Here is a 19,726-nt window from a genome sequence, read left to right on the forward strand (position 1 = left end):
GTCAAATATCAAAACTCTAGGGGTCGATTGCACCAACACATTCACCTGCCCACCGCTGAATGGCGTCAACAAGACGACGTCGAGGCCTTTTACCTCGAGCCCAAATTTAGATCCAAGGGCCGCTAGCACAGTTATGAGCCTATGCTAGGGCCCGCGCAGCGATCATCTCTCCGGAGGAGCTAGCGGACAACCACACCCGGATGGTCATCAGGGTATGTATATTGCATATAGATATACTTGCTTATATCTTGCTCAATACTTACAATCTTATTTCCACTGCAGTGCTGGGTCGAGAGTCTACCCATGTGCCAAAGGCTAACATTTTTAGAGCATGAAGTCCAACAGCTTTGTTCCTTGAGCGACGTCTCCGAAGCCTCCCGTGATAAACTTGAACAGCTGATCGTCGAGGCCACTCAGCTAAAGGTTGATCTACAAAAGAACTTCGAGCTACTGCAAGTGGAAATGAGCAAGAACGCTGAACAGACTTCCCAACTAGCGAGGCTTAACAAACAAGCCAGCTCCTTTGAGTCAAAGATCAATTCGGCCAACACCCAGAAGCTCTGAACCATTGAGGAACTGGATATCAAGAATAAGGAGGTTCGGGTCTTAGCTCAGAATCTTAAGGAGTTTGAGGTCGCGCTGAGTGTCAAGCTGGAGAGTCGATCGATAGAGCAAGCTGCGGCGAATGTCCAGCTCGCCGCCAAGGATGTTGACTTGGAATCATTGAAGGCCGAGTTGGAGGCATCCCGATCGGTCCTACAAACTTATCAAGATGTAGAACCTGGTTGGTTTGAAGTCCTCAAGTGGGATTATCTCTGCTTGAACACCTTCAACAACCGATTCACGGATCGAGCACTCCACCTCTTCAACTTCGGAATTGATGGGACTCTTAACCAGCTAAAGGACGGTGGCCATCTTCCGTTCACACTGACCAACAAGGTGATCAAACCAGGAGAAGTTGATTGAGTCGTTGCTGGAAGACGTGTTGGATTATCTCGAGTGATCCCCCCTTTCTGCTTTGCAGGCCTTCTTTTGCACTCCCTCTGGATGTTATGTATAAAATTTTCTAAGTATCAATGCATGATCACCCGTTAGGCGCATCTTTCTTCTACTATTTGTTTTCAAATATTCCCTTATGCATCGTCATTCGGCATTTCTTCACTTTGTTAGATTTTTTTTTCAAACGTTCCTTCACGCCTCACCATTCGGCTCAAGTGGGTTGTGTACTACTTAATGTTTTGTGAAATTTCTCCAAGTATAATTCACTGCTTTCTCAATCGTCAGTGTAACTAGTCTCAGAGACGTCCGAATGTTCATTGTAGCATAAGTCGAATGGTAAATCATAGCGATGTGTGTCTGCTATAATCACTACTCAACCTGTTAACTTTGTTGTTGGGCTTTGTGGAGTCGCACGACCCTGTTCATCGTCGACTTGGTTATAGAGTCGTCGCTCGGCTGCTATTCAATGTAAAGTCGAGTTTATAGCCGCCGCTCGACTGTCGATGCGTAGAATTAGGTTATAGCCGCCATTCGGCTGTTGATGCATAGACTTGGATTTATAGTCGTCGCTCAGCTGTATATGAAGACCAGAGTTTATAATCGTCGCTCGACTGTTGATGAAAACCAGGGTTTATAGTCGTCGCTCGATTGTTGACGAAAACCAGGGTTTATAGTCGTCGCTCGACTGTTGACAAAAACCAGAGTTTATAGTCGTCGCTCGACTGTTGACAAAAACCAGGAATTATAGTCGTCGCTCGACTGTTGATGAAGACTAGGGTTTATAGTCATTGCTCAACTGTTGATGAAGACAAGGGTTTATAGTCACCGTTCTACTACTAATGAAGACAAGGGTTTATAGGCACCGCTTAACTTTTAACTTGGTCGATTAGCACAAGAGTCTGGAATACTTGAGATTTTTATTCATTGTCTTCCTACATTCACAAGACACATTTATACAAGTACATCTAGATTTAACCACGCACCTCTCACCCGATCCTATAGGGTTGGAGATGGTTCGTGTTCTAGGGCCGCTCGAGCCTTCTGCCGTTTTCATCCTGTAGGTAGTAGACTCCCGAGCAGAGCTTCTGAACGACTTTGAAAGGTCCTCCCTAGGGAGCCTCCAGCTTGGTGACGTCTCCGACCAATTTTATTCTTTTTTACACCAGGTCGTCAACCTAGAATAATCTTGGGATCAACCTCCGGTTGTAGTTTTGCTTCATTCGCTGCCTGTATGTCATTAGTCGGACGGTGACCTTATTCCGTGTTTCATCCACCAAGTCGAGCTTCATGAGTCTCCGCTCAGCGTTCTCCTCGTCGTAGAGCTGCACCTGATGGAAGAGGATCGACGCATTGGACGCGTCTCCATATGTGCCGGTCGACTTCTTACTCTGTCCCCAAGCGCGTACATGCTCCGCTCGGTCTCTATATCCGACTTGATGACCCACTACTGAGGACGTGGGCTCTTACGCCTGCACTCAGCTATCACTTGCTGTTGTTGTTGCTCCACCATTTTTACTGCTCAGGCTTGTATTAGCATTTCCAATTCCTCCTTTGTCAGCGTCACCGTGGTGAGTCGTCCAGCATCCTCCATCTTCGTGTTTCGAATGGCAGACTACGTTCTCATAGACGATGCCAATATGATCCTGTCTGAAAATCGTGGAGATGGCAAGCTGGAGATGTGGTTGCTACGTTGACTGGATGTAGACTCCGCTTTGCTCTGTAGCACAAGAAACATCAATGCCGAGCCAAGGAAGGGGCCCCTGGCGTTAACCCTCCGACGCTCAAGTCAGTTATCGGAAAGTGGAAAAAATGAAGCAACAATAGACATAGGCGTGAATAATAAATTATGCGTACCTCCGCCGGTGTATGGACCCCCTTTATATAGTGTCATGGTGGGCAACATGTACGTTTCTCGAGGCATGGGTATGTTCTCTTATTGGTCGTGGACACGTTCTCTAACTAGTCGTGGGTACGTTCTCCAATTTGTCCTATGAAAGAACATGTCAGAAAGTGCTTCTGACACTATACCTTAATAGGACATGCATATCCCCAAAACAGTGGATACATTTGGTTCAAGTTATCATATATAACCTTGGTTATGGGGAATAAAACATAACCAAATGTTGTTTGGTTCAATGTAGGTAATGTAACAAAAACTTGTTTGTTTGAAGGTTTTAATGAATAACCTAATTTAATATTTTACTATATTACCCTTAGTTACAAAACCAACTACACAACATAATAATAATAATAATAATAATAATATATTATTATTATTATTATTTAAACTCTACATTTATTTTTTACTTTTTCTTTTTTCTTTATTTTTATATATTTTTTATTTGTTTTACTTTTAAAATTTTTAAGTTTTTTTATTTTATTTTTTAAAATATTTAATGTTTTTTACATTTTTTATATATATTTTTAATGTTTTTTTAACTTTTTTATTATTTTTTTAAAGTTTTTCCTTTTTTTCCTCATTTTTATTTTTTTTATATTTTTAATGTTTTCTTATTTTTAACAGTTTTTTATTTTTTTTAAAAAATATTTTATGTTTTTTTTTATTTTTTATTTCTTTCTTTACGTTTTTCTTTTTTGTCGCATTTTTTTTCCTTATCCGAGGATATTTTGGGTAAAAAAAATCGTTAACCTCAGAATCAAGAAAAATCTCAGTTTTTTCTGGTTGAATGTCTCTTTTGCTGACGTGTCGGGTATGGAATATTACTCGGTAATCATTGATTACCTAAACCAAACAGGGTTTTTGTTGATAACTTTGGATGGATAACCAAAGTTATCAAGAATAACCCCCAACCAAACACACCCTAGAAGTTTTCATCGCATGATCCGTCTGTTGACCATGTCTTATGTCAACAGCACTATCTTCCAAAAAGATATCCCGAAATACAACAGTGATTCCGTTGATCGACCGAGCGAGGAAGCCGCTTGGCTAGGGACACCTAAGATCGGTCAGACTTCCCCGCGATGATCCGACTCGATAGGTTATTTCCACCCGACCGTACTAATGCTCCGGTCGTCCCACCGCTCCTTTGTTCCGTAATGAGCGCTTGATAATCTAAGCTGCACGAGTGTTCTGTTTAGATCATCTTTTTGTCGATCGGGCGGTTTATGTTCGATCGACCACTGTATGAGAGCTCCGCTCAACCCCCTTCGATGAGTCCATTGATTTTCTGACATTGACCTTTTAAACTTGCAACTCTACATCGATTGTTGTATCTTTTAACCTACTCTTAGTGGGCTTTCTTATCACATATAATTTTGTTCACGTACAAAATGAATACAATACTAAGGAATACGGAAATTTATATAATCCATCAAACTTTACTTCTATTTGGGAGGAGGGGAGTGAAAGGAAAGAAAAGGTCAAGAGAAAGAAAATTTTTTATCCTGGTCTGAGATTGAGTGAGTTACAGAGGGAAATGGAGAGAAAGATTAGTCTTAAATATGCATGCCAAGAATCAGCATAATTTCTTATATTTTGATTTGGAGTGTAAGAAAGGGGAAAAGAAATTTAGATATATGTTATTTTAATTTTCTCCCTAATATCAGTGGTTATGTTTGACTTTCTCCCGGGGGCAACACGTCGAGGAGGCAGTGGCTCCGGTGGTGTGGCAGCGGTCGTGTTTGTACGTGATAGCAACGACGAAACTCACTCACGGAGAGAACAATAGGTGATCGTACCGGCAAAGAAGCACGAGAAAAGAGGGGGATAACTATTGTAGGATTATTGGACCTCGATTGACGGACAGTGGGGAGGTGGCACACTGACAGCGAAGAGGTTACAAAAGTTTATACATTTGTAGGAGAGGGAGAGGAACGACGATAATTAAAACTTAGATTTTTAATTTTTGAAACTTGAGATTAAGTTCAACTCCTCATTCAAAACGAATATTTTTTTGTAACTTTATATATTTAGTGCCCCTGTCTTTCCTGTAAAAAAAATAATAATAATAACACATGTAACCTTCATTCCCTTTCTTTCTCTCCTAAATAAGGAAATATAAATATATTTATAGGAATTTTTCCTACAACCGATTTACCCAGTCGATGGAAAATTTTCGTATGAAAATTAATCACCCCGGGATAGTCAATGAGACTATAATTATTATTATTATTATTATTTTAAGTCAAAGAACACAAGCTAACTTTTTTTAAAAAATTAACAAGTTAAATTATCCAAACTAAAAAAATATAAGAACAACATAAATATGAAAATTACTTTACTAACCTAAAGATAAACATGTAGAGACAAATACGAGTACGAGTAATGCCTTCAAGGTCCCTTGGTAACAAGGGTGTATTCGACCCAAAGGAAAAGATAGTTCATTTGTAGAGTTTTTAGTTCAAATCAATTAATTAAATCACCAAATAATCAATTTAAATCCTAATAAGAAATTGTTATTTATTAATATTGAATCGACTTATTATATTTTTTTAGTCGACTCAATCTACATTCAATTAAATCGAATATCACTAACTTATTTACCAACAATTTTAAATTATAAATCAGTTAGTGGACTCAACTTGCATTCCACTCACTCAATTCAAACAGAGAATAAAGTCATAAAATTACAATTGACTAAAAAATCAACTAAACATCCTAATCGACTAAGACAAATATAAGTTGGCTTTATCTCTAAATTTGCTCAATTATATCTAATAAGTCTTCACAAGTTTATTATTTGTCTTATAAAGTAATTAAGGCTTTAGCTAGGAGTGAGTAAAATTTTGATTAAACAGAAATAGCTGAACTAATTTAAAAAATATATTATATTTATTTGAAAGTTTATTTAAAAAGACACATCAATTATTCTGACTCAATCAATTTAATTTCAATTTTGAAAATCATTTAATTATTATTATTATTATTATTCGGAAAAAACAAAACAGACAATTCTTCTTTGTTACACACTATAAATAAACTTTTACCCTTCTCCTCCTCCTGCTTGTCTGTCGCCCAACTAAAACCCTAGGAAGCAATATCAACGAGTACCGCTCGGGATCCAAATTCAAGGACTGGACATGGGCGATCAACAGTTCGGTGAGGAGAGACCTCATCTTTCTGCTCGAGAGGTAATGAATTCATCTCCCTTGATCTCGATCCGTGTTTTTTTTTCCATCTTTTTTTCTTCTGATTTTGTTGTTTGTGGTTCAGGTGTCGGATAACTTTGTTCCGCAGTATTACTACATCATGCAGCATTCGCCGGAGTTGCTGCACCAATTCTACCGGGACGGCAGCTGGCTTGGTTGGTCGGATGCCCATAGCGCCCTGGAGTCCGTCAACACTATCGATGTGGGTACTCATATCACACCAGTTTATGTTTTTCCTGTAAATATGATCAAAATATTATTGAATTTTCATCTGAGTTATCGGTTTAGGCGATCGATGACAAGGTTCTTTCGACGGAATTGGGTAGAGTGGAAATAAAAACGGTGGATGCCCAGGAATCTTTTGAAGGCGGGGTAACTGTGCTTGTGTCAGGGTATCTCATTGGAAACGATTATGTCAAGAAGAACTTCATTCAATCCTTCTTTCTCGCACCTCAAGAGAATGGATTTTATGTCTTGAATGATGTATTCAGAGTTGTGGAACAGGAAAGCCACCACCAAGAGCAGCAGCAGCATTTGCCGAATGGTGCCTATGCACCTCTTGTTGACGATGATCATGGTTGGTCTTTTCTCTTTTCGACTTCATATCCTAGGCTCAGGCTCCATTGCTATTTCATGTTTATTTTTTTTTTTTACTTTTTTTGCAGATTTGCCATCAGAAGATGTCACTGATGACCAAACAGTTCCTTTGCCGGAAGAAGATGTCTCTAATCCTTCTGAAAATGGAGAAATTGAGGAAGTGGCAAAACCTATAGTTGATGTTATTGTGGATGACGCTAATGATTCTCAGCCACGGTTGGTTAATTCAGATGTTGAAATTGTGCAAGCCAATGTGATTGAGGAAGCTACTCAGCCCCAGGTTGTTGATTCAAATGTTGAAATTGCACAAAATGTTGCCAGTCCAGAAGTTGTCAAAGATTCTCAGGAGGAGGCAGTGGATTCAAAACGATCATATGCTTCAATCGTAAGTAATTATACACTGGTTGATTTTTACAAAATGCATGGTTTGTTTGGCGTGCTTAGTTTTGGAAATTGCAAGCTTTATCGGGTTGTATCCATAGAACTAGGATCATCTAGCTTTTTTTTACACATGCCTTGGCACAACGGTAAATTTGTTTCCACGTGACCTTGATGTCACAAGTTTGAGTTGCAAAAACAACTGCTTGTAAAATGCAAGGTAAGACTGCATACAATAGACCTAATGTGGTCTGACCCTTCCTTGGGACTTTGCACTGACAAGAACTTTGTGCACTGGACTACACTATTACTAAAAAGGACCAACTTAAATTATGTTATTAAGTTTTCATAGTTTTTTTGTTGAAAATTTATTTCATAATATTGTCTTGATGTGTCATGGATGTAGGTGAAACTCATGAAAGAAAAATTCTCCGAATCAGCTCCTGCGCATGCCCCCTCTAAGCCCATATCCATTAAAACTGAACCTCAAGCCACCCCCGCACCCACTGTTGCTCAAGTATCCGACATGCCTGAATCCACTTCTACTGTTGCTGATAGCAGCAAAAACCAAGAAATCGCAGAAGGTAATAACTACTTGAATTTGATTTGCTTTTGTTTTGTCAAATTTCATATTGTGTTTTCTCCATTTTAGCAGATGGGCATTCGATATATGTGAAAAATCTTCCTTTGGATGCAACTCCTGCTCAACTCGAAGAAGTGTTCAAGAAATTTGGTCGTATTAAGCCAGATGGTATCCAAGTTAGAGGCAATAAGGTTATTATTCTTTGTTTTATCTGAAATCTTTTTCAGTCTTCGCTTTACTGTGATCTGACAAAATTCTTTAAATCATATGCAGTTACAAGGTTTCTGTTTTGGGTTTGTGCAGTTTGAGGCGGCAACTGCTGTTAGCAGTGCGATTGAGGTGATTCTTATGAGATTTAACAAGTTTGACATTATTTTGCTTTACTTCATATCGAAATGTTAATTCTAAGATTCATTTTCCCATATAGCAATCGAATGATTTTAACTAATCATTGGAAGTGCAACATCTTAATGTGGAACTAATTGTCAGATCAGGATTGGAATTAGTCATGGCTTGTATATGTTTTATCTGCCATTGCTTCTTTTTGCGGGGAACCTTGAGAGTGTGCGATCTACTAGTAACAAAAAAAAATAGAAACAACATTATCGGATCCTTTTGCTTCACATAGGGATTTAGTTATATCTGTCATTTTAAAAAAACTATTAGAGTTGTTTACAGACCATCTCTCTTTATCTCATTCACATGAACTCACCTGTAAACAAACTGTCGATATAAAGAACCAGAGTATGTTGAGTTATACGAGCTAATGCATATACTTTTGTTTATCTGTGTTTTGGCTAATAAAAGGAATATGTGAATGGAAAGTATTTTGGTTAGTCACTTGTTTGATAAATATGAAGGGGAGTTTTGGCACAAGGGTATAGTTGCTGCCAAGTTTGATTCTCAGAAATAGCTTCTTGTAAAGCAGGATATAACAGACCCTGCATTAGTAGGAGTTTTGTGAATCAGACTGTCCTCTTTTTACTTGTCTAATAAATATCATAAAATAATTGCTTGTTCAAATCGCAGGCATCACCTGTACTGGTCGGTGGTCGTCAAGTCTATGTTGAAGAAAAACGAGCTACGGGTGCACGAGGTAAGTCGGCAAGGACTTCTATTATAGGCTTCACATGAGCACTTATTGATAGACCTTTCTATATGGATTACCTTTCTATATGGACTTCTAATTTTGTCTTCTCTCCTATTGTTCGGAAAATGCAACAATTTTTTTTTTAGAAAAACCTTTTGTACCATGGATTCAAGAATCATTCTTGCTTTGCCTACACAATGATGCAAACACAATCGAAAGATATATTTATTTCTTTTGCGAGCCGAAATTGAATTTTCAGTTTTATTAGTTATCATAAGGATATTCAACACTTGAGGGACTCATTGGCATTGCATAATTCTCTGTCTGCAGTTACTAATAATAGAGGAAGATTTCCACCAGGAAGAGCGTTTCAGAACAACGGGCGAGGTCGTGGCAACTACGCCGGGAGAGGATATGGTAGGTTGAATTTCAACACCAGATCTGGAACCGACCTTGGAGGTAGAGGTGCTGGTAGGGGTGCCTACTTAAATCGCGGCAATGGCCTTGTATACCAGAAGGTTGCTTCCATGGAATCAAACGACGGTTCCCATTAGCTCTTCCTCTCGTGCAAAGGGTCTTTCGATGGGACTCCTTGTTCTTATTTGAGTTATTTTTTATGTTATCTTCTATATTATTACCTTAGCAACACTTCGACTTATCTTGGAAATTATTGGTTCAATTGGAATTAATAATATTATTATTGCGAGTTTCTGTTCATCCAATATTTGAAATGAAATGGCTTGTGAAAATATTTAATCCATGTTTTTTTTTCTTTTCTTATTTTGACATCAATATTTGAATGATAAGTTTTAGGAATGTAAAATAACTTGAAAACAAGAATAACTAGTTCAAGCACAAGTCATGATCCAAAATAAGGTCAGGGCGAGTATTTAATCCAAAATACCTTTGGTGTCCTTCCCGGTCAAGAATGGAATGACGTGAAAATATTTAATCCATGTATTTTGCATATTTGATATCGATATTTGAATGATAAGGTCTAGGAGTGTAAAATAGTTGCAAACATAGAATAACTAGTTCAAGGACAAGTCACGCACACATAATATTTCTTAAAATTTTATTAAATTCATTTAAGTGTCGATCTGAACTACTAAAAATTCCTTTTGACAATAATTTTTGAGTAATTATTATTGATTATTAAGTAATAAATAATTTTATCTTAATCTTTGATATCCATGTGACAAAAGGCGATTCGCTCGCCCCAGCGCCCCCGTCAATCCGTCCCTAGGCCAACACGGAGGAGGTAAATCACGGATGACTACTAGCCATTAGTGTAAATGGCTAAGACATGAGGGAAGTTATGCTCGGTCACGCCGAGTTTGAACCCCAAGACCTTATGTGACAACTCCCCATGTCTTAATCTTTGATATCCATGAGAGTGAGAGAGAGAGAGAGAGAGACTTGACGCACCATGACTAGTATTCAAATATACATACGATTCCTTTTGAGAAGAAAAACTTTCCAAAAAAGATTATAAGGAACTACATCTACGTAAATTTCCATTCCTGAAGATCTTTCAGGAGTTGGAAAATTGAAGTGGAATCGAGTCTGTTAAAACACAATCGAAGAACAGAGGAAGAGTTTCACTTAGCTAGGAGTGACATTGCTATCGAGGACCCTGGTGTCGCATTGGGCAAATCTAGCTCACACAAAAATTTTAAAACCTTGCCACTTTACGTCTCCCTCCTTGACCTCCTAGGTCGAAGGCCAGATGCATCGTCAACCTTTTCATTCTCCTCTTTGTCCTCTGCACTCCCTGGAGCATCGTTCTCAGCGGTTTTGATGTTGGTTTCAGAAGTCGATACTGCAGGAGTCTGTAAAATGTAAGAAGGTTGATGGAGTTAAAAGATTGGTCAAGAGGCAATTTGCATTAAGCCAGAAGAAAACCAGCAGTGACCTGAGTCTTCTTTTTGCCAAAGAGAAGCCTGAATATAGCAGTAACAAATACAATTAATATGGAAATCAAGACTCCGATGGTGAGAGTAGGTTGTTTCTCTGCCTTATCGATAACATCCTACAAAAGAAACCAGTCATCAGACCTGAAAACAAAAAAGACTAGATTTCTTGACTCGATATAAGGAATTGAAAAAGAAAATCTGAAGAAAAAAACTTGGAGCAATAGCTCACTATGATTTTAATCTTGTAAGGCTCCAAGAAAGGAATGTCTGCTATCTTGTAAAGGAGATCGAATATGTTCTTCTGTAATAAAGAATGGAAAGATTAAGAATGTGATGTTCGACGAGAATTAACTTGGAGCAACTAAATTTAAAAACTAGAGTTTGCAGATGGGAACATCACCTGGAAACCTGAAAGAGCATCTCTGAACCCAGAAGTTGCTTCTTCAGTCTTCTCTTTTTCCTTCTCAGCCTTGTATTTACGTTTCCATGTCTCCAGCCGATAAGACTCAGCAACCTTCTCATCACTAGCTACCAAAATATTGTCAAACAGAATGCCATCCTGCATAGTCCATATCTCGATACCAATGGCAGCAATGGACTCAAAATTGGGCTTGTCAAGTTCAAAGTATTCAGGGTTATCCATCTCTTGGGGTTTCCAGATACCCTTGTAGTTTGGATTGTCAATTAGAGGAGCAGACCATTTTCCCTTGTATGCTGGGTTCCTCTTCATGGGTCTCTTCCACTCTCCACATCCAGGTGCTTCTTCACACTTTGGGTTGTCTATCTTTGGTGCTTCCCATTCTCCATCCTCTTCGTCATCCCAATCTTCTGGCTTTGTGGCTTCAGGATCATAAATTTCCTCAGGCTCATCATCCAACCATCCTTCCGGCTTGACGGCTTCCTCATCTTCGATCTCCATTGGTGCATCTTCATTCCAGTCGTCAGGCTTTACAGCAGCAGAGTCTGGAATTTTAGCTCTTTCATCCCAGTCCTCAGGTCTCTGATCATCAGGATCAGGTATTGTCTTGGGTGGAATTAGAGCCGGTTCAAAGTCATCAGCAGACAAGAAATTAGCTTTTTTCTTCTCTTCGCCATCAATCAAAATTTTCAGCTCATTGTCAGGTTTTAAAATAGCAGTATAAACATGCGAGTTTTTGTCAAATGGAACTGATGGAGGATACTTCAGATGATGCTCCACGTACTTGCCAGTTTTAGGGTTCTTGTGCTGGAGGATAAAATGCACCTTATTCGTGGATCCACACTTATCAGGTCCAAACATGATGGTAAATGGGGACTCATTGTCAAATCCCTTAGGTCTCCAATCAGCAGCCTGAGGACGGAGGTATTTCAGATATGCACCTCCACATTCAAGTCCATTTTGTAATCGAACTTCAAACTGAAGAATAACAGTTGCATCCTTGACAACAATTGGCCCCTCAAGTTCTTTGACAATGGCATATTTTCTCGCCTTCTCACTCACAAGCATCCCATAGTCTTCATGCCCATCACTCTTGGAGTATTTCCATATGCCTAATTAACCAAGACAACTTCGTAAGAAGGGTGACACTGGTTGCTAAAAACCATAAGCGAAGCAAAGAAAAAAACAACTGGGAAATAGCATACTTTTTCCAGGTAAATTTTCTGCCATGTATGAAACCAACATGTGGAAAAGATGATGTCACACCATAAAGGTATTCAAATTTTGGTGGATAATACTTTTGATGCTTGCGTTATACAAGTTAGCAAGAAACGGGTCATGATGGTAAACTACTGGTGGTTGATTTCAGTAAACAAAACAACTAAAGAACATGGTGCTGATAACTAAACTTCTCATAGAGAATCACATACTCCACCCTTCAAGGTATAGAAACTAAAAAAGTGCCTACATATTTGCTCAAAAATCAAACCTGAAAGCCCATTAGAACAAAATACAATTTGTTCATGTCATGAAAACCAGATTATATATGAACATCAAGTATCAAACCATAAACTCTCAAGATAACATTCTTACTAGAGAGCACATGCAGTGAATCCATAGTTAAAAGAGTTTCCTGTGCCATATTGCTTAATTGACATTTTAGTTATTTTACCATAATTCACAGATTTTATTATCATGTTCCTATTCAGTAACATATTAGTATGGATCAAGAAGTAAATACTCTATATCTCAGATTAAGAATTTTGATGAGGAAATTATAGTTTATTTATTAGCACTTCTGATATTTCAAAATGCTATTTCTCTCAATCAAATAATTGAAAATGTCACATTCTATTCATATTTAGTTTCGTTCTCCAATTTGAAAAAATGTGTTAAATATTCAGATCCTTACTGGTGTTGGATACCACATATCTGAATCTGAGAAACATACAAGGAGTCAATAAAGTTGTCTTGGCCATTGGTCGTGCGGACTACACTCAGATTATAAGTTTTTTTTCAGAAAGAAAGGCAATATCACAATAAACTAGCTAAATTAAAAACTTATTGAATTGAAAAATTGAAAGAAGTTTAATCGTGGAGAAAGATAAATAGATCAAAGTCAATAAACACTAAATTCCAATCCTTGCAACTAAGAAAAACACTTACACAAAGTTTATCATCATCAAGTTGTGATTGTCCTGACTATTTTAGATTGGCTACATGAATCCTGTTCTTCAATTGAATTCTGTGTTAAGCAACATCACTAGTACTATTCAAATTTATTTAATTATTTCTGTTATATTAATTGATGCTTTCTTTAGTCTCCCTCTCCCTCATATATATTTCCTTCAAATAAGTTCATCTCTCCCCTATTTATCAAACTTATTGATCCTCTTTGAACATATAATTATCATTTCAATTTAATTTCTCTCATTCTAGCAGCATTTCTAATGGATTAAAGTGAATGACTCGTTCACCTTTCTCGTTAACTTATTGAAGAACGACTAAAAAACTTAGCATTCATACGAGTAATCTAAAGTTAGTCAATTTAGTTTCATCACATTAATTGCCATAATTTATTCCCTCATGTTTCTTTCCCATCATTTTCAGATCTCCGAACAGCGATCCCAGAATCATTTGCCGGATAATGAAAATAGGAAGCAGAAACCGAAAGACGAAGACTTCACTCTGATAACGGGAGATCTACTGCGAATTAACAACAGATCGGAAAATAATTTACCCTGGTAGTCCGCCTTGTCGGAAACGATCCACCGCCCCTCAAACGACTCATCAAAGGGCTCGAAGAACAGCTGGTTCAGAAACGACAGGTCATTAGCTACATCTCGAGAACGCCAATACTGGAAGAAAGAAGCAAAGAAGAGACAAACTACCGGATCCGACGCCCAAATCTGCAGGAAAGTGGAAGCGATCAGCACCAACAGAAGTGGGGCGGCCATCCTTCAACCGCTCAGTGGAGGGAGACAGCGGATCGCGAAGGAGCGAGCGCCCGCGAGGATCTCCCGATGCAGAGACCGGAGCAGACGTAGGAGTGAATCACACTCGCCGCACCTTCTCGGCTGACTCCTCTCTCTCTCTCTCTCTCTCTATCGTGGTTAATTACAAAAAAAGTAAACCCCTCCTGCCCAGCTTAACTATGATATACCCGCAACAAAAAAAGTAAACCCAACGATTTGTTTCTGCGAAGGACACGAAAAATTACCACGTCGAGTTCCCCAATTAAATGATGCCATGTCATCAACTATTGTGGGACCCTCCTCCAGGAGACAGTTTTGCAGATTGGGTAGTAAAAAAGGTAAACTTTGTGTTCTTTAATTTGATAAGATAGTTGAACTAAGGCAGATTAAATCTAAAATAGATTAAATTAGGTAGTAAACAAGGTAAACTTTGTGTTCTTAATTAATTTGATAATATGGTTAAACTAAGTCAGATTGAATCTAGATTTAATGATGAGATACCTGAATAATTGATAATTTTTATTTATTTACAGTAAAAAATAGAATTATTTATCTTAAACGGTTTAATATTGTCGGTCCTTCTATAAAATATATTGTTTATCGAGAGATCAACGTTTTACACTTATTGGAATTTATCTCAAACATAGAAAAGCAATCATTTATACATATGCCAACTAAGTCAACTCATGATATTTAAATATTTTTTTAAATTGATGAAGACTCCCAATCAAGAACATCTTTAATAAAATACTTCCTTTGATTTTGTCATTCGGCTATGTATTAATACAATGATGGATCCAGATAAAAAAAAGAAAGTGTGCTCAAAGAAGAGAACTGAAGCTTATTTTTTTTTTTACTGTCCTCAGATTACAATATACTGGTGAAATTTTTTGAGAACAAAGGGGTGCTCAATCACACCTCCGCTCCCCCCTAGATCCGTCACTGTATTAATAGAAGAGTATTTGAAAGATATTTTATTAATTATAACTTATGTGTACAATTTTTAAAATATAAAAATCTTGGATTTTTTGGTCATCCACTATATAAGTGCTTTCTGATTTATTCTGATGGTCGATGAAAAAATTTTATATGAGTCTAAGCTGGTCATCCTAGACTAGTAAACGAGATAAACTGAATTTATTATTCTTTGTATTTATTTTTTTTAATGGAGCCACCCTGTTGATCTGTATACGTTGAATGAATTTAAACGTCTAAATTTATCGAGAAAATGATAAGGTAAGATGAAAAAATTAAAAATAAAGAGGCATTTAAAAGACATTTATTATAGGTTTTAAAATGAAATTGATTTTTAAAATTATATACATACTCATACTCCCTCTCCCTCTCCCTCTCCTTTAAATTCCTGCGAGAAGCCCCTTTAGTTAGTTTTATATAAATATTTGTACTAATTTATTTTGGGATTCATTTTTAACGAGTATAAAAGATGTTGTTAGGTGCCTAATTTTTATATGGAAAAAAATGCTAAGACAAAATTTCCCATTTTATTTTGAATATCACTTTTAAAGTCGTGCTAGAAGAAAAGAGAAGATAAAAAATAATTTGATAGAGAAATTACCGAATTTTATTAGTATGGAATAACTCTAGAAAAAAAAAATTCTTTTGATTCAAACATTCGAGTATGTATTAATGGAGGGGTATCTGGAAGATATTTTATTAATTATAACTTATGTGTACAATTTTTAAAATATACGGATGTTGGACTTTCTTGAGCACTTTTAGATTTATCTGTCGATGGAAAATTTTCATGGAAAATCGAATTGATAATTCTAAGACTAATTAATGAGACTAACTAAATTTATTATTTTTTTAATAGAGCTACCTTATATGTGCATACGTTAATTTATCGAGAACATAATAAGGTAAGATTGAAAAATTAAAAATACAAGAGGCATTTGAAAAACATTTATTATAGGGTGTAAAATTAAATTTATTCTTAAAATCATATACATACTCTCTCTATATAAATATTTGTTCTAATATATTTTGGGCGAATTTAGGGCAAGGATCTTGTGATCGATAGAGGGGCACTTCTCATTTATATAGAAGAAAATAACAAAAAAACAAAAGCTATGTTGCTACCCTTTTGAAAAAGGAGTAAGGATCACCGAAGTAATGTCTAAATCCAATGACTTTACAAAGGAAAGATAAAGAATTCTAGAACAAGGAAATACTATTTTCAATTGTCTCAAAAAAGGGATCAGAATAATTGACTCAGGATGAGACAAACAAAATAGATTAGAGACGGCTCAATAAATGTTTAAGGATTCCCCTGGGACTATGTCAGTCACGATGACGAAAAATTAGGAAGAGAAAACGATGATACAAATTTTATTAAAATTAAAAAATATATATTAAATTACATAACACACTAATAATATTTGGGCTCCTCTTATAACTGGGCTTGAGGCAAGCACCATTTGGGCCTCACCTCAGGTCCGGACCTGTATACATACTCCCTCTATATAACTATTTGTTCTAATATATTTTGGATCTATATAAAATATTTGGTTAGGTGTCTAATATTTTCCATATAAAAATTCTAAAACCAAATGTCTGTATTTTGAATATCATTTTTAAAGTCTGCTAAAAGAAAAGGGAATATAAAAAAGAATTTGATGGAGAAATTACCATATCTTATTAGTATGGAATATACATAAGTATTTAGAGTAAAATAGACAGAAAATCTAAAAATATGAATTGTTTCATAATTTCAACCACCAATCTGTACAGTATATTATAATATACGACTAAAACAATTTTATTGTATAATCATAATTTACTTCAATGTACTTGTGGTTTAATTACTGTATTTATATATTACAATTTTAATTCTAATATACTTAAAATTTTAAAATTAACGTTAAATAACATTTAGAAATTAATATTCTCAATAATTTGTTTCTATAAAAAGAGATTAAGTTTACTATTAGACAGCGTCAAAACCGGCACCATCAACTCCTCTTTCTTTTTATTCACTTCCGCCATCTCTGTCTCCTTAACTCCTCTGTCTCTCCCTGTCTCTCGATGTCGACTGCCAACATCGACACCGTCGCCGCCTCACTGCGCAGCTTCTCTCTCACCGCCGCCGGAGGCAACAGCGGAGACCCATCGCCACCGAAGGTCGGGGAGATCACGGTGGACCTCCACTCCAACTCCGCGCTCCCCTGCCACTGGGAACAGCACCTCGACATGCAGGTGCCATTTCCCTCCCTCCTTCCGACGCGCCCTCTTCTTAAATGCTCCAATCATTGATCATAAATGCGCCGACCATCTCAAAATCTAATTTTGGAACTCATCTCGCCGTCAAAATCCTTCCTTTTTCCCGGCGATAGATTGTCATTAATGCTCTTGTCTTGTTTTTTAAGGTTTAGTTTTCGAAAATCTCATCGCCTCTCCAACTTCTTAGTTCTTTCCCCTCGTCGATGGTGATTGCAGTTGTGTGTTTCTTGATCTTCATTATTTTACATCCTTTTCGATTTATTTCCGTGCAAGATTTGATTTTTTACATCGATTCGATGAAGCTTCGTCACTAATCCTTTTTCTCGTCGATTTGTTTTTTTTTTTTTTTGCAGACAGGCGAAATCCACTACATCAATCGCGAGACCGGCGTCAAAACGAAGGAAGACCCGCGCATATACTCCTCCGACGAGTACAGCTGCCGTTCTGACTACGAGGAGGAGGAGGAGGAGGACGACGACGATGACGGCGACAGCGACTCCGGCGACTTGTCCTCCAGCGCGTCCTCTGCTTCCCCTCCCAACACCTCAGCGCCCGCCCATGTCCTAGTGGCCGCCGGCTGCAAGGGCTGCTTCATGTACTTCATGGTCCCCAAGCACGTCGACGCCTGCCCCAAGTGCGGCGGCGGCGGTCTCCTCCACCTCAGCCGCAACGGCTGCATATGAACCATTTATCAAATTTTTTCCTCCTCCCCGTCGATGTAGTAGATCACTAACAAGATCACAGCGATCGCCTGCTTCTAATCAAATCAAATTCGCGGCTTGTTCCTCTGCTCCTCCATCTCCTCCGACGCTGCTGCAATCTGTAACTAAATGCTGCAATAATTGCGACGCCCGATGCTCGATATTTGCAGACAGTGCCGGCTTGTTCCGTAGTTCGACGGTGGCGCCGGGACCGCTCGAGGCCCGCGGAAGTACAAAAATATTCCCTCGCTTTCATTTCGTAGCCAAATCAATGCAATTCGGCGCCCAGTCGCCAGCAAAAGTTAAACGTTTGATAGCAAAAACACAGCCTCCCTTCCTGCTTCGCTTTAATGGGCTGTGGGCATACATAAAAAAGGCGCCCTTAATTATCAGGGTATTTTTTTTTTAAAAAAAAACAAAGGTTCCGTTAATTGGGTCGGAACCTCGGAAATCGGAATCGGATATCACTGCACTTCTCCGATAAAACCCTGCTCCTCTCTCTAGATACGTCTCGTGTCTAGTGTTCTCTCCTGGAGTGGAGGAAAGTATATCACAGAAATTATTAGTTTTTAGAAGATTGTTGATACATGACTAAGATATTTATTTATCTTAGTCATATAAATATTCAAATCTTATTCTATCATACTAGTATCTTCTGCGCCAGTATATAGACCGTCTCAACAAGTAATTCGAATTTTCTGTCCCGAATCTTCTTTGTCCTCATGTTCCACTACTGATCGGATGATCCAGATTACATTTCAAAATATCATGCCATCTTTAAGATGTGTACAGTATCCTTATGATGTGTCATGATATCTTGAGATATAATCTGGATCGTCCGATCGACAGTGAGACATGGGGACAGAGAAAGTTCGGGATAGAGGATCCGAACTAATTTGATCAACTAAAAATTTTTATCTCTCAATTATAATACGTGTATACACATGTATATAATTAATATATACATATGATATTACTAAAATACTTATGCATACATATGCATGTATGTATTCTGGATGACCAAATTCTGACCATTTAATATTACCCAATTTTTAATTAGGGATTGTCATTATTTTAAAGGATGGTAGTCATTTATTTTCTCCGTGTTAGTTGGATTGACAAGGCACTGAGATCAACGTAATTAATTTTTATCGATGTGGATAGGTCTCGTGTAATCTTATTTAGTGTTGTCTAGAGAGAGAAAAAAAATTGATAATTTCAATTAGTCTTCTGGGAGTGATCAATTTAGTCATACAAAAATTTTTCATCGATCATTAGGATAAATCAGAAAGCACACGCAATAACCAACCTATAAATTCAAGATCCTTTATTTGCACCCTCCATTTGAAGGAAAAATATTTACAAATACATCATATTTGAATATTGAATTACGAATACTTGGTGACAACCTAAATATTCTACAATGATACTATGATAGTAAAAGACGAATACGCTCGTCCCTAGTACTTTCGTCAACTACAATTATGGCAAAAAAATGAAACGCTCGTCCCCAACGCCTCGTTGTACCCGACCCGAGGCCATCACGAGGAAGGTAAATTGACCTCCGTCAACTACAATGGTGGCAAAAGGTGAATACGCTCGCCTCAGCGCCCCCGTCAACTCGTCCCAAGGCCAACACGGAGGAGATAAATCACGGACGACTACTAGCCCTTGGAATAGTGATTAGCACATAAGAGAGGTATTTACTTCGACTTTATCA

General features: G+C 37.6%; 3 protein-coding genes across 4 annotated transcripts; 2 read left to right on the forward strand and 1 right to left on the reverse strand.

The window, feature by feature from the left end:
* The first annotated feature begins 5,953 nt into the window (after positions 1 to 5,953).
* On the forward strand, positions 5,954 to 9,473 carry LOC121971869 (nuclear transport factor 2-like). Of its 2 annotated transcripts, none has more exons than XM_042523354.1 (9): positions 5,954 to 6,090; positions 6,173 to 6,310; positions 6,397 to 6,685; positions 6,774 to 7,090; positions 7,490 to 7,667; positions 7,736 to 7,857; positions 7,940 to 8,005; positions 8,696 to 8,762; positions 9,087 to 9,473. In XM_042523354.1, the coding sequence occupies exons 1-9, from the start codon at positions 6,040 to 6,042 to the stop codon at positions 9,308 to 9,310; spliced, it is 1,452 nt and encodes a 483-aa protein (XP_042379288.1). In that variant the 5' UTR covers positions 5,954 to 6,039; the 3' UTR covers positions 9,311 to 9,473. The 2 variants fall into 2 exon arrangements, with proteins under 2 accessions (XP_042379288.1, XP_042379289.1); XM_042523355.1 differs by having other exon boundaries at positions 5,962 to 6,090; positions 7,739 to 7,857.
* Positions 9,474 to 10,190: 717 nt separating this feature from the next.
* On the reverse strand, positions 10,191 to 14,226 carry LOC121971870 (calnexin homolog). Its single transcript, XM_042523356.1, has 6 exons — positions 13,982 to 14,226; positions 13,831 to 13,900; positions 11,073 to 12,202; positions 10,902 to 10,973; positions 10,672 to 10,788; positions 10,191 to 10,588 (listed from the first exon to the last, which is right to left on the reverse strand). Exons 1-6 carry the CDS (start codon positions 14,045 to 14,047, stop codon positions 10,448 to 10,450), a joined length of 1,596 nt encoding a protein of 531 aa, XP_042379290.1. The 5' UTR covers positions 14,048 to 14,226; the 3' UTR covers positions 10,191 to 10,447.
* Positions 14,227 to 17,110: 2,884 nt separating this feature from the next.
* LOC121972971 lies at positions 17,111 to 17,988 on the forward strand. Its single transcript, XM_042524579.1, has 2 exons — positions 17,111 to 17,281; positions 17,659 to 17,988. The coding sequence occupies exons 1-2, from the start codon at positions 17,111 to 17,113 to the stop codon at positions 17,986 to 17,988; spliced, it is 501 nt and encodes a 166-aa protein (XP_042380513.1).
* Positions 17,989 to 19,726: the final 1,738 nt, after the last annotated feature.

The sequence above is a fragment of the Zingiber officinale genome, chromosome 4A, assembly GCF_018446385.1.
Source record: "Zingiber officinale cultivar Zhangliang chromosome 4A, Zo_v1.1, whole genome shotgun sequence".
In the NCBI taxonomy this organism is placed as follows: Eukaryota; Viridiplantae; Streptophyta; class Magnoliopsida; order Zingiberales; family Zingiberaceae; genus Zingiber; species Zingiber officinale.

What these genes read in the sequence shown, in the direction of transcription:
- LOC121971869 (XM_042523354.1), top strand. Translation starts at nt 6,040, where the DNA reads ATGGGCGATCAACAGTTCGGTGAGGAGAGACCTCATCTTTCTGCTCGA. An exon ending in TCCAAGTTAGAGGCAATAAG is followed by an intron (nt 7,858 to 7,939) that starts GTTATTATTCTT and finishes AATCATATGCAG; the next exon opens with TTACAAGGTTTCTGTTTTGG. An exon ending in CTGTTAGCAGTGCGATTGAG is followed by an intron (nt 8,006 to 8,695) that starts GTGATTCTTATG and finishes TTCAAATCGCAG; the next exon opens with GCATCACCTGTACTGGTCGG.
- LOC121971870 (XM_042523356.1), bottom strand. Translation starts at nt 14,047, where the DNA reads ATGGCCGCCCCACTTCTGTTGGTGCTGATCGCTTCCACTTTCCTGCAG. An exon ending in AGATTTGGGCGTCGGATCCG is followed by an intron (nt 13,901 to 13,981) that starts GTAGTTTGTCTC and finishes TTTCTGAACCAG; the next exon opens with CTGTTCTTCGAGCCCTTTGA. An exon ending in CTTACAAGATTAAAATCATA is followed by an intron (nt 10,789 to 10,901) that starts GTGAGCTATTGC and finishes TTTCTTTTGTAG; the next exon opens with GATGTTATCGATAAGGCAGA.
- LOC121972971 (XM_042524579.1), top strand. Translation starts at nt 17,111, where the DNA reads ATGTCGACTGCCAACATCGACACCGTCGCCGCCTCACTGCGCAGCTTC. An exon ending in AACAGCACCTCGACATGCAG is followed by an intron (nt 17,282 to 17,658) that starts GTGCCATTTCCC and finishes TTTTTTTTGCAG; the next exon opens with ACAGGCGAAATCCACTACAT.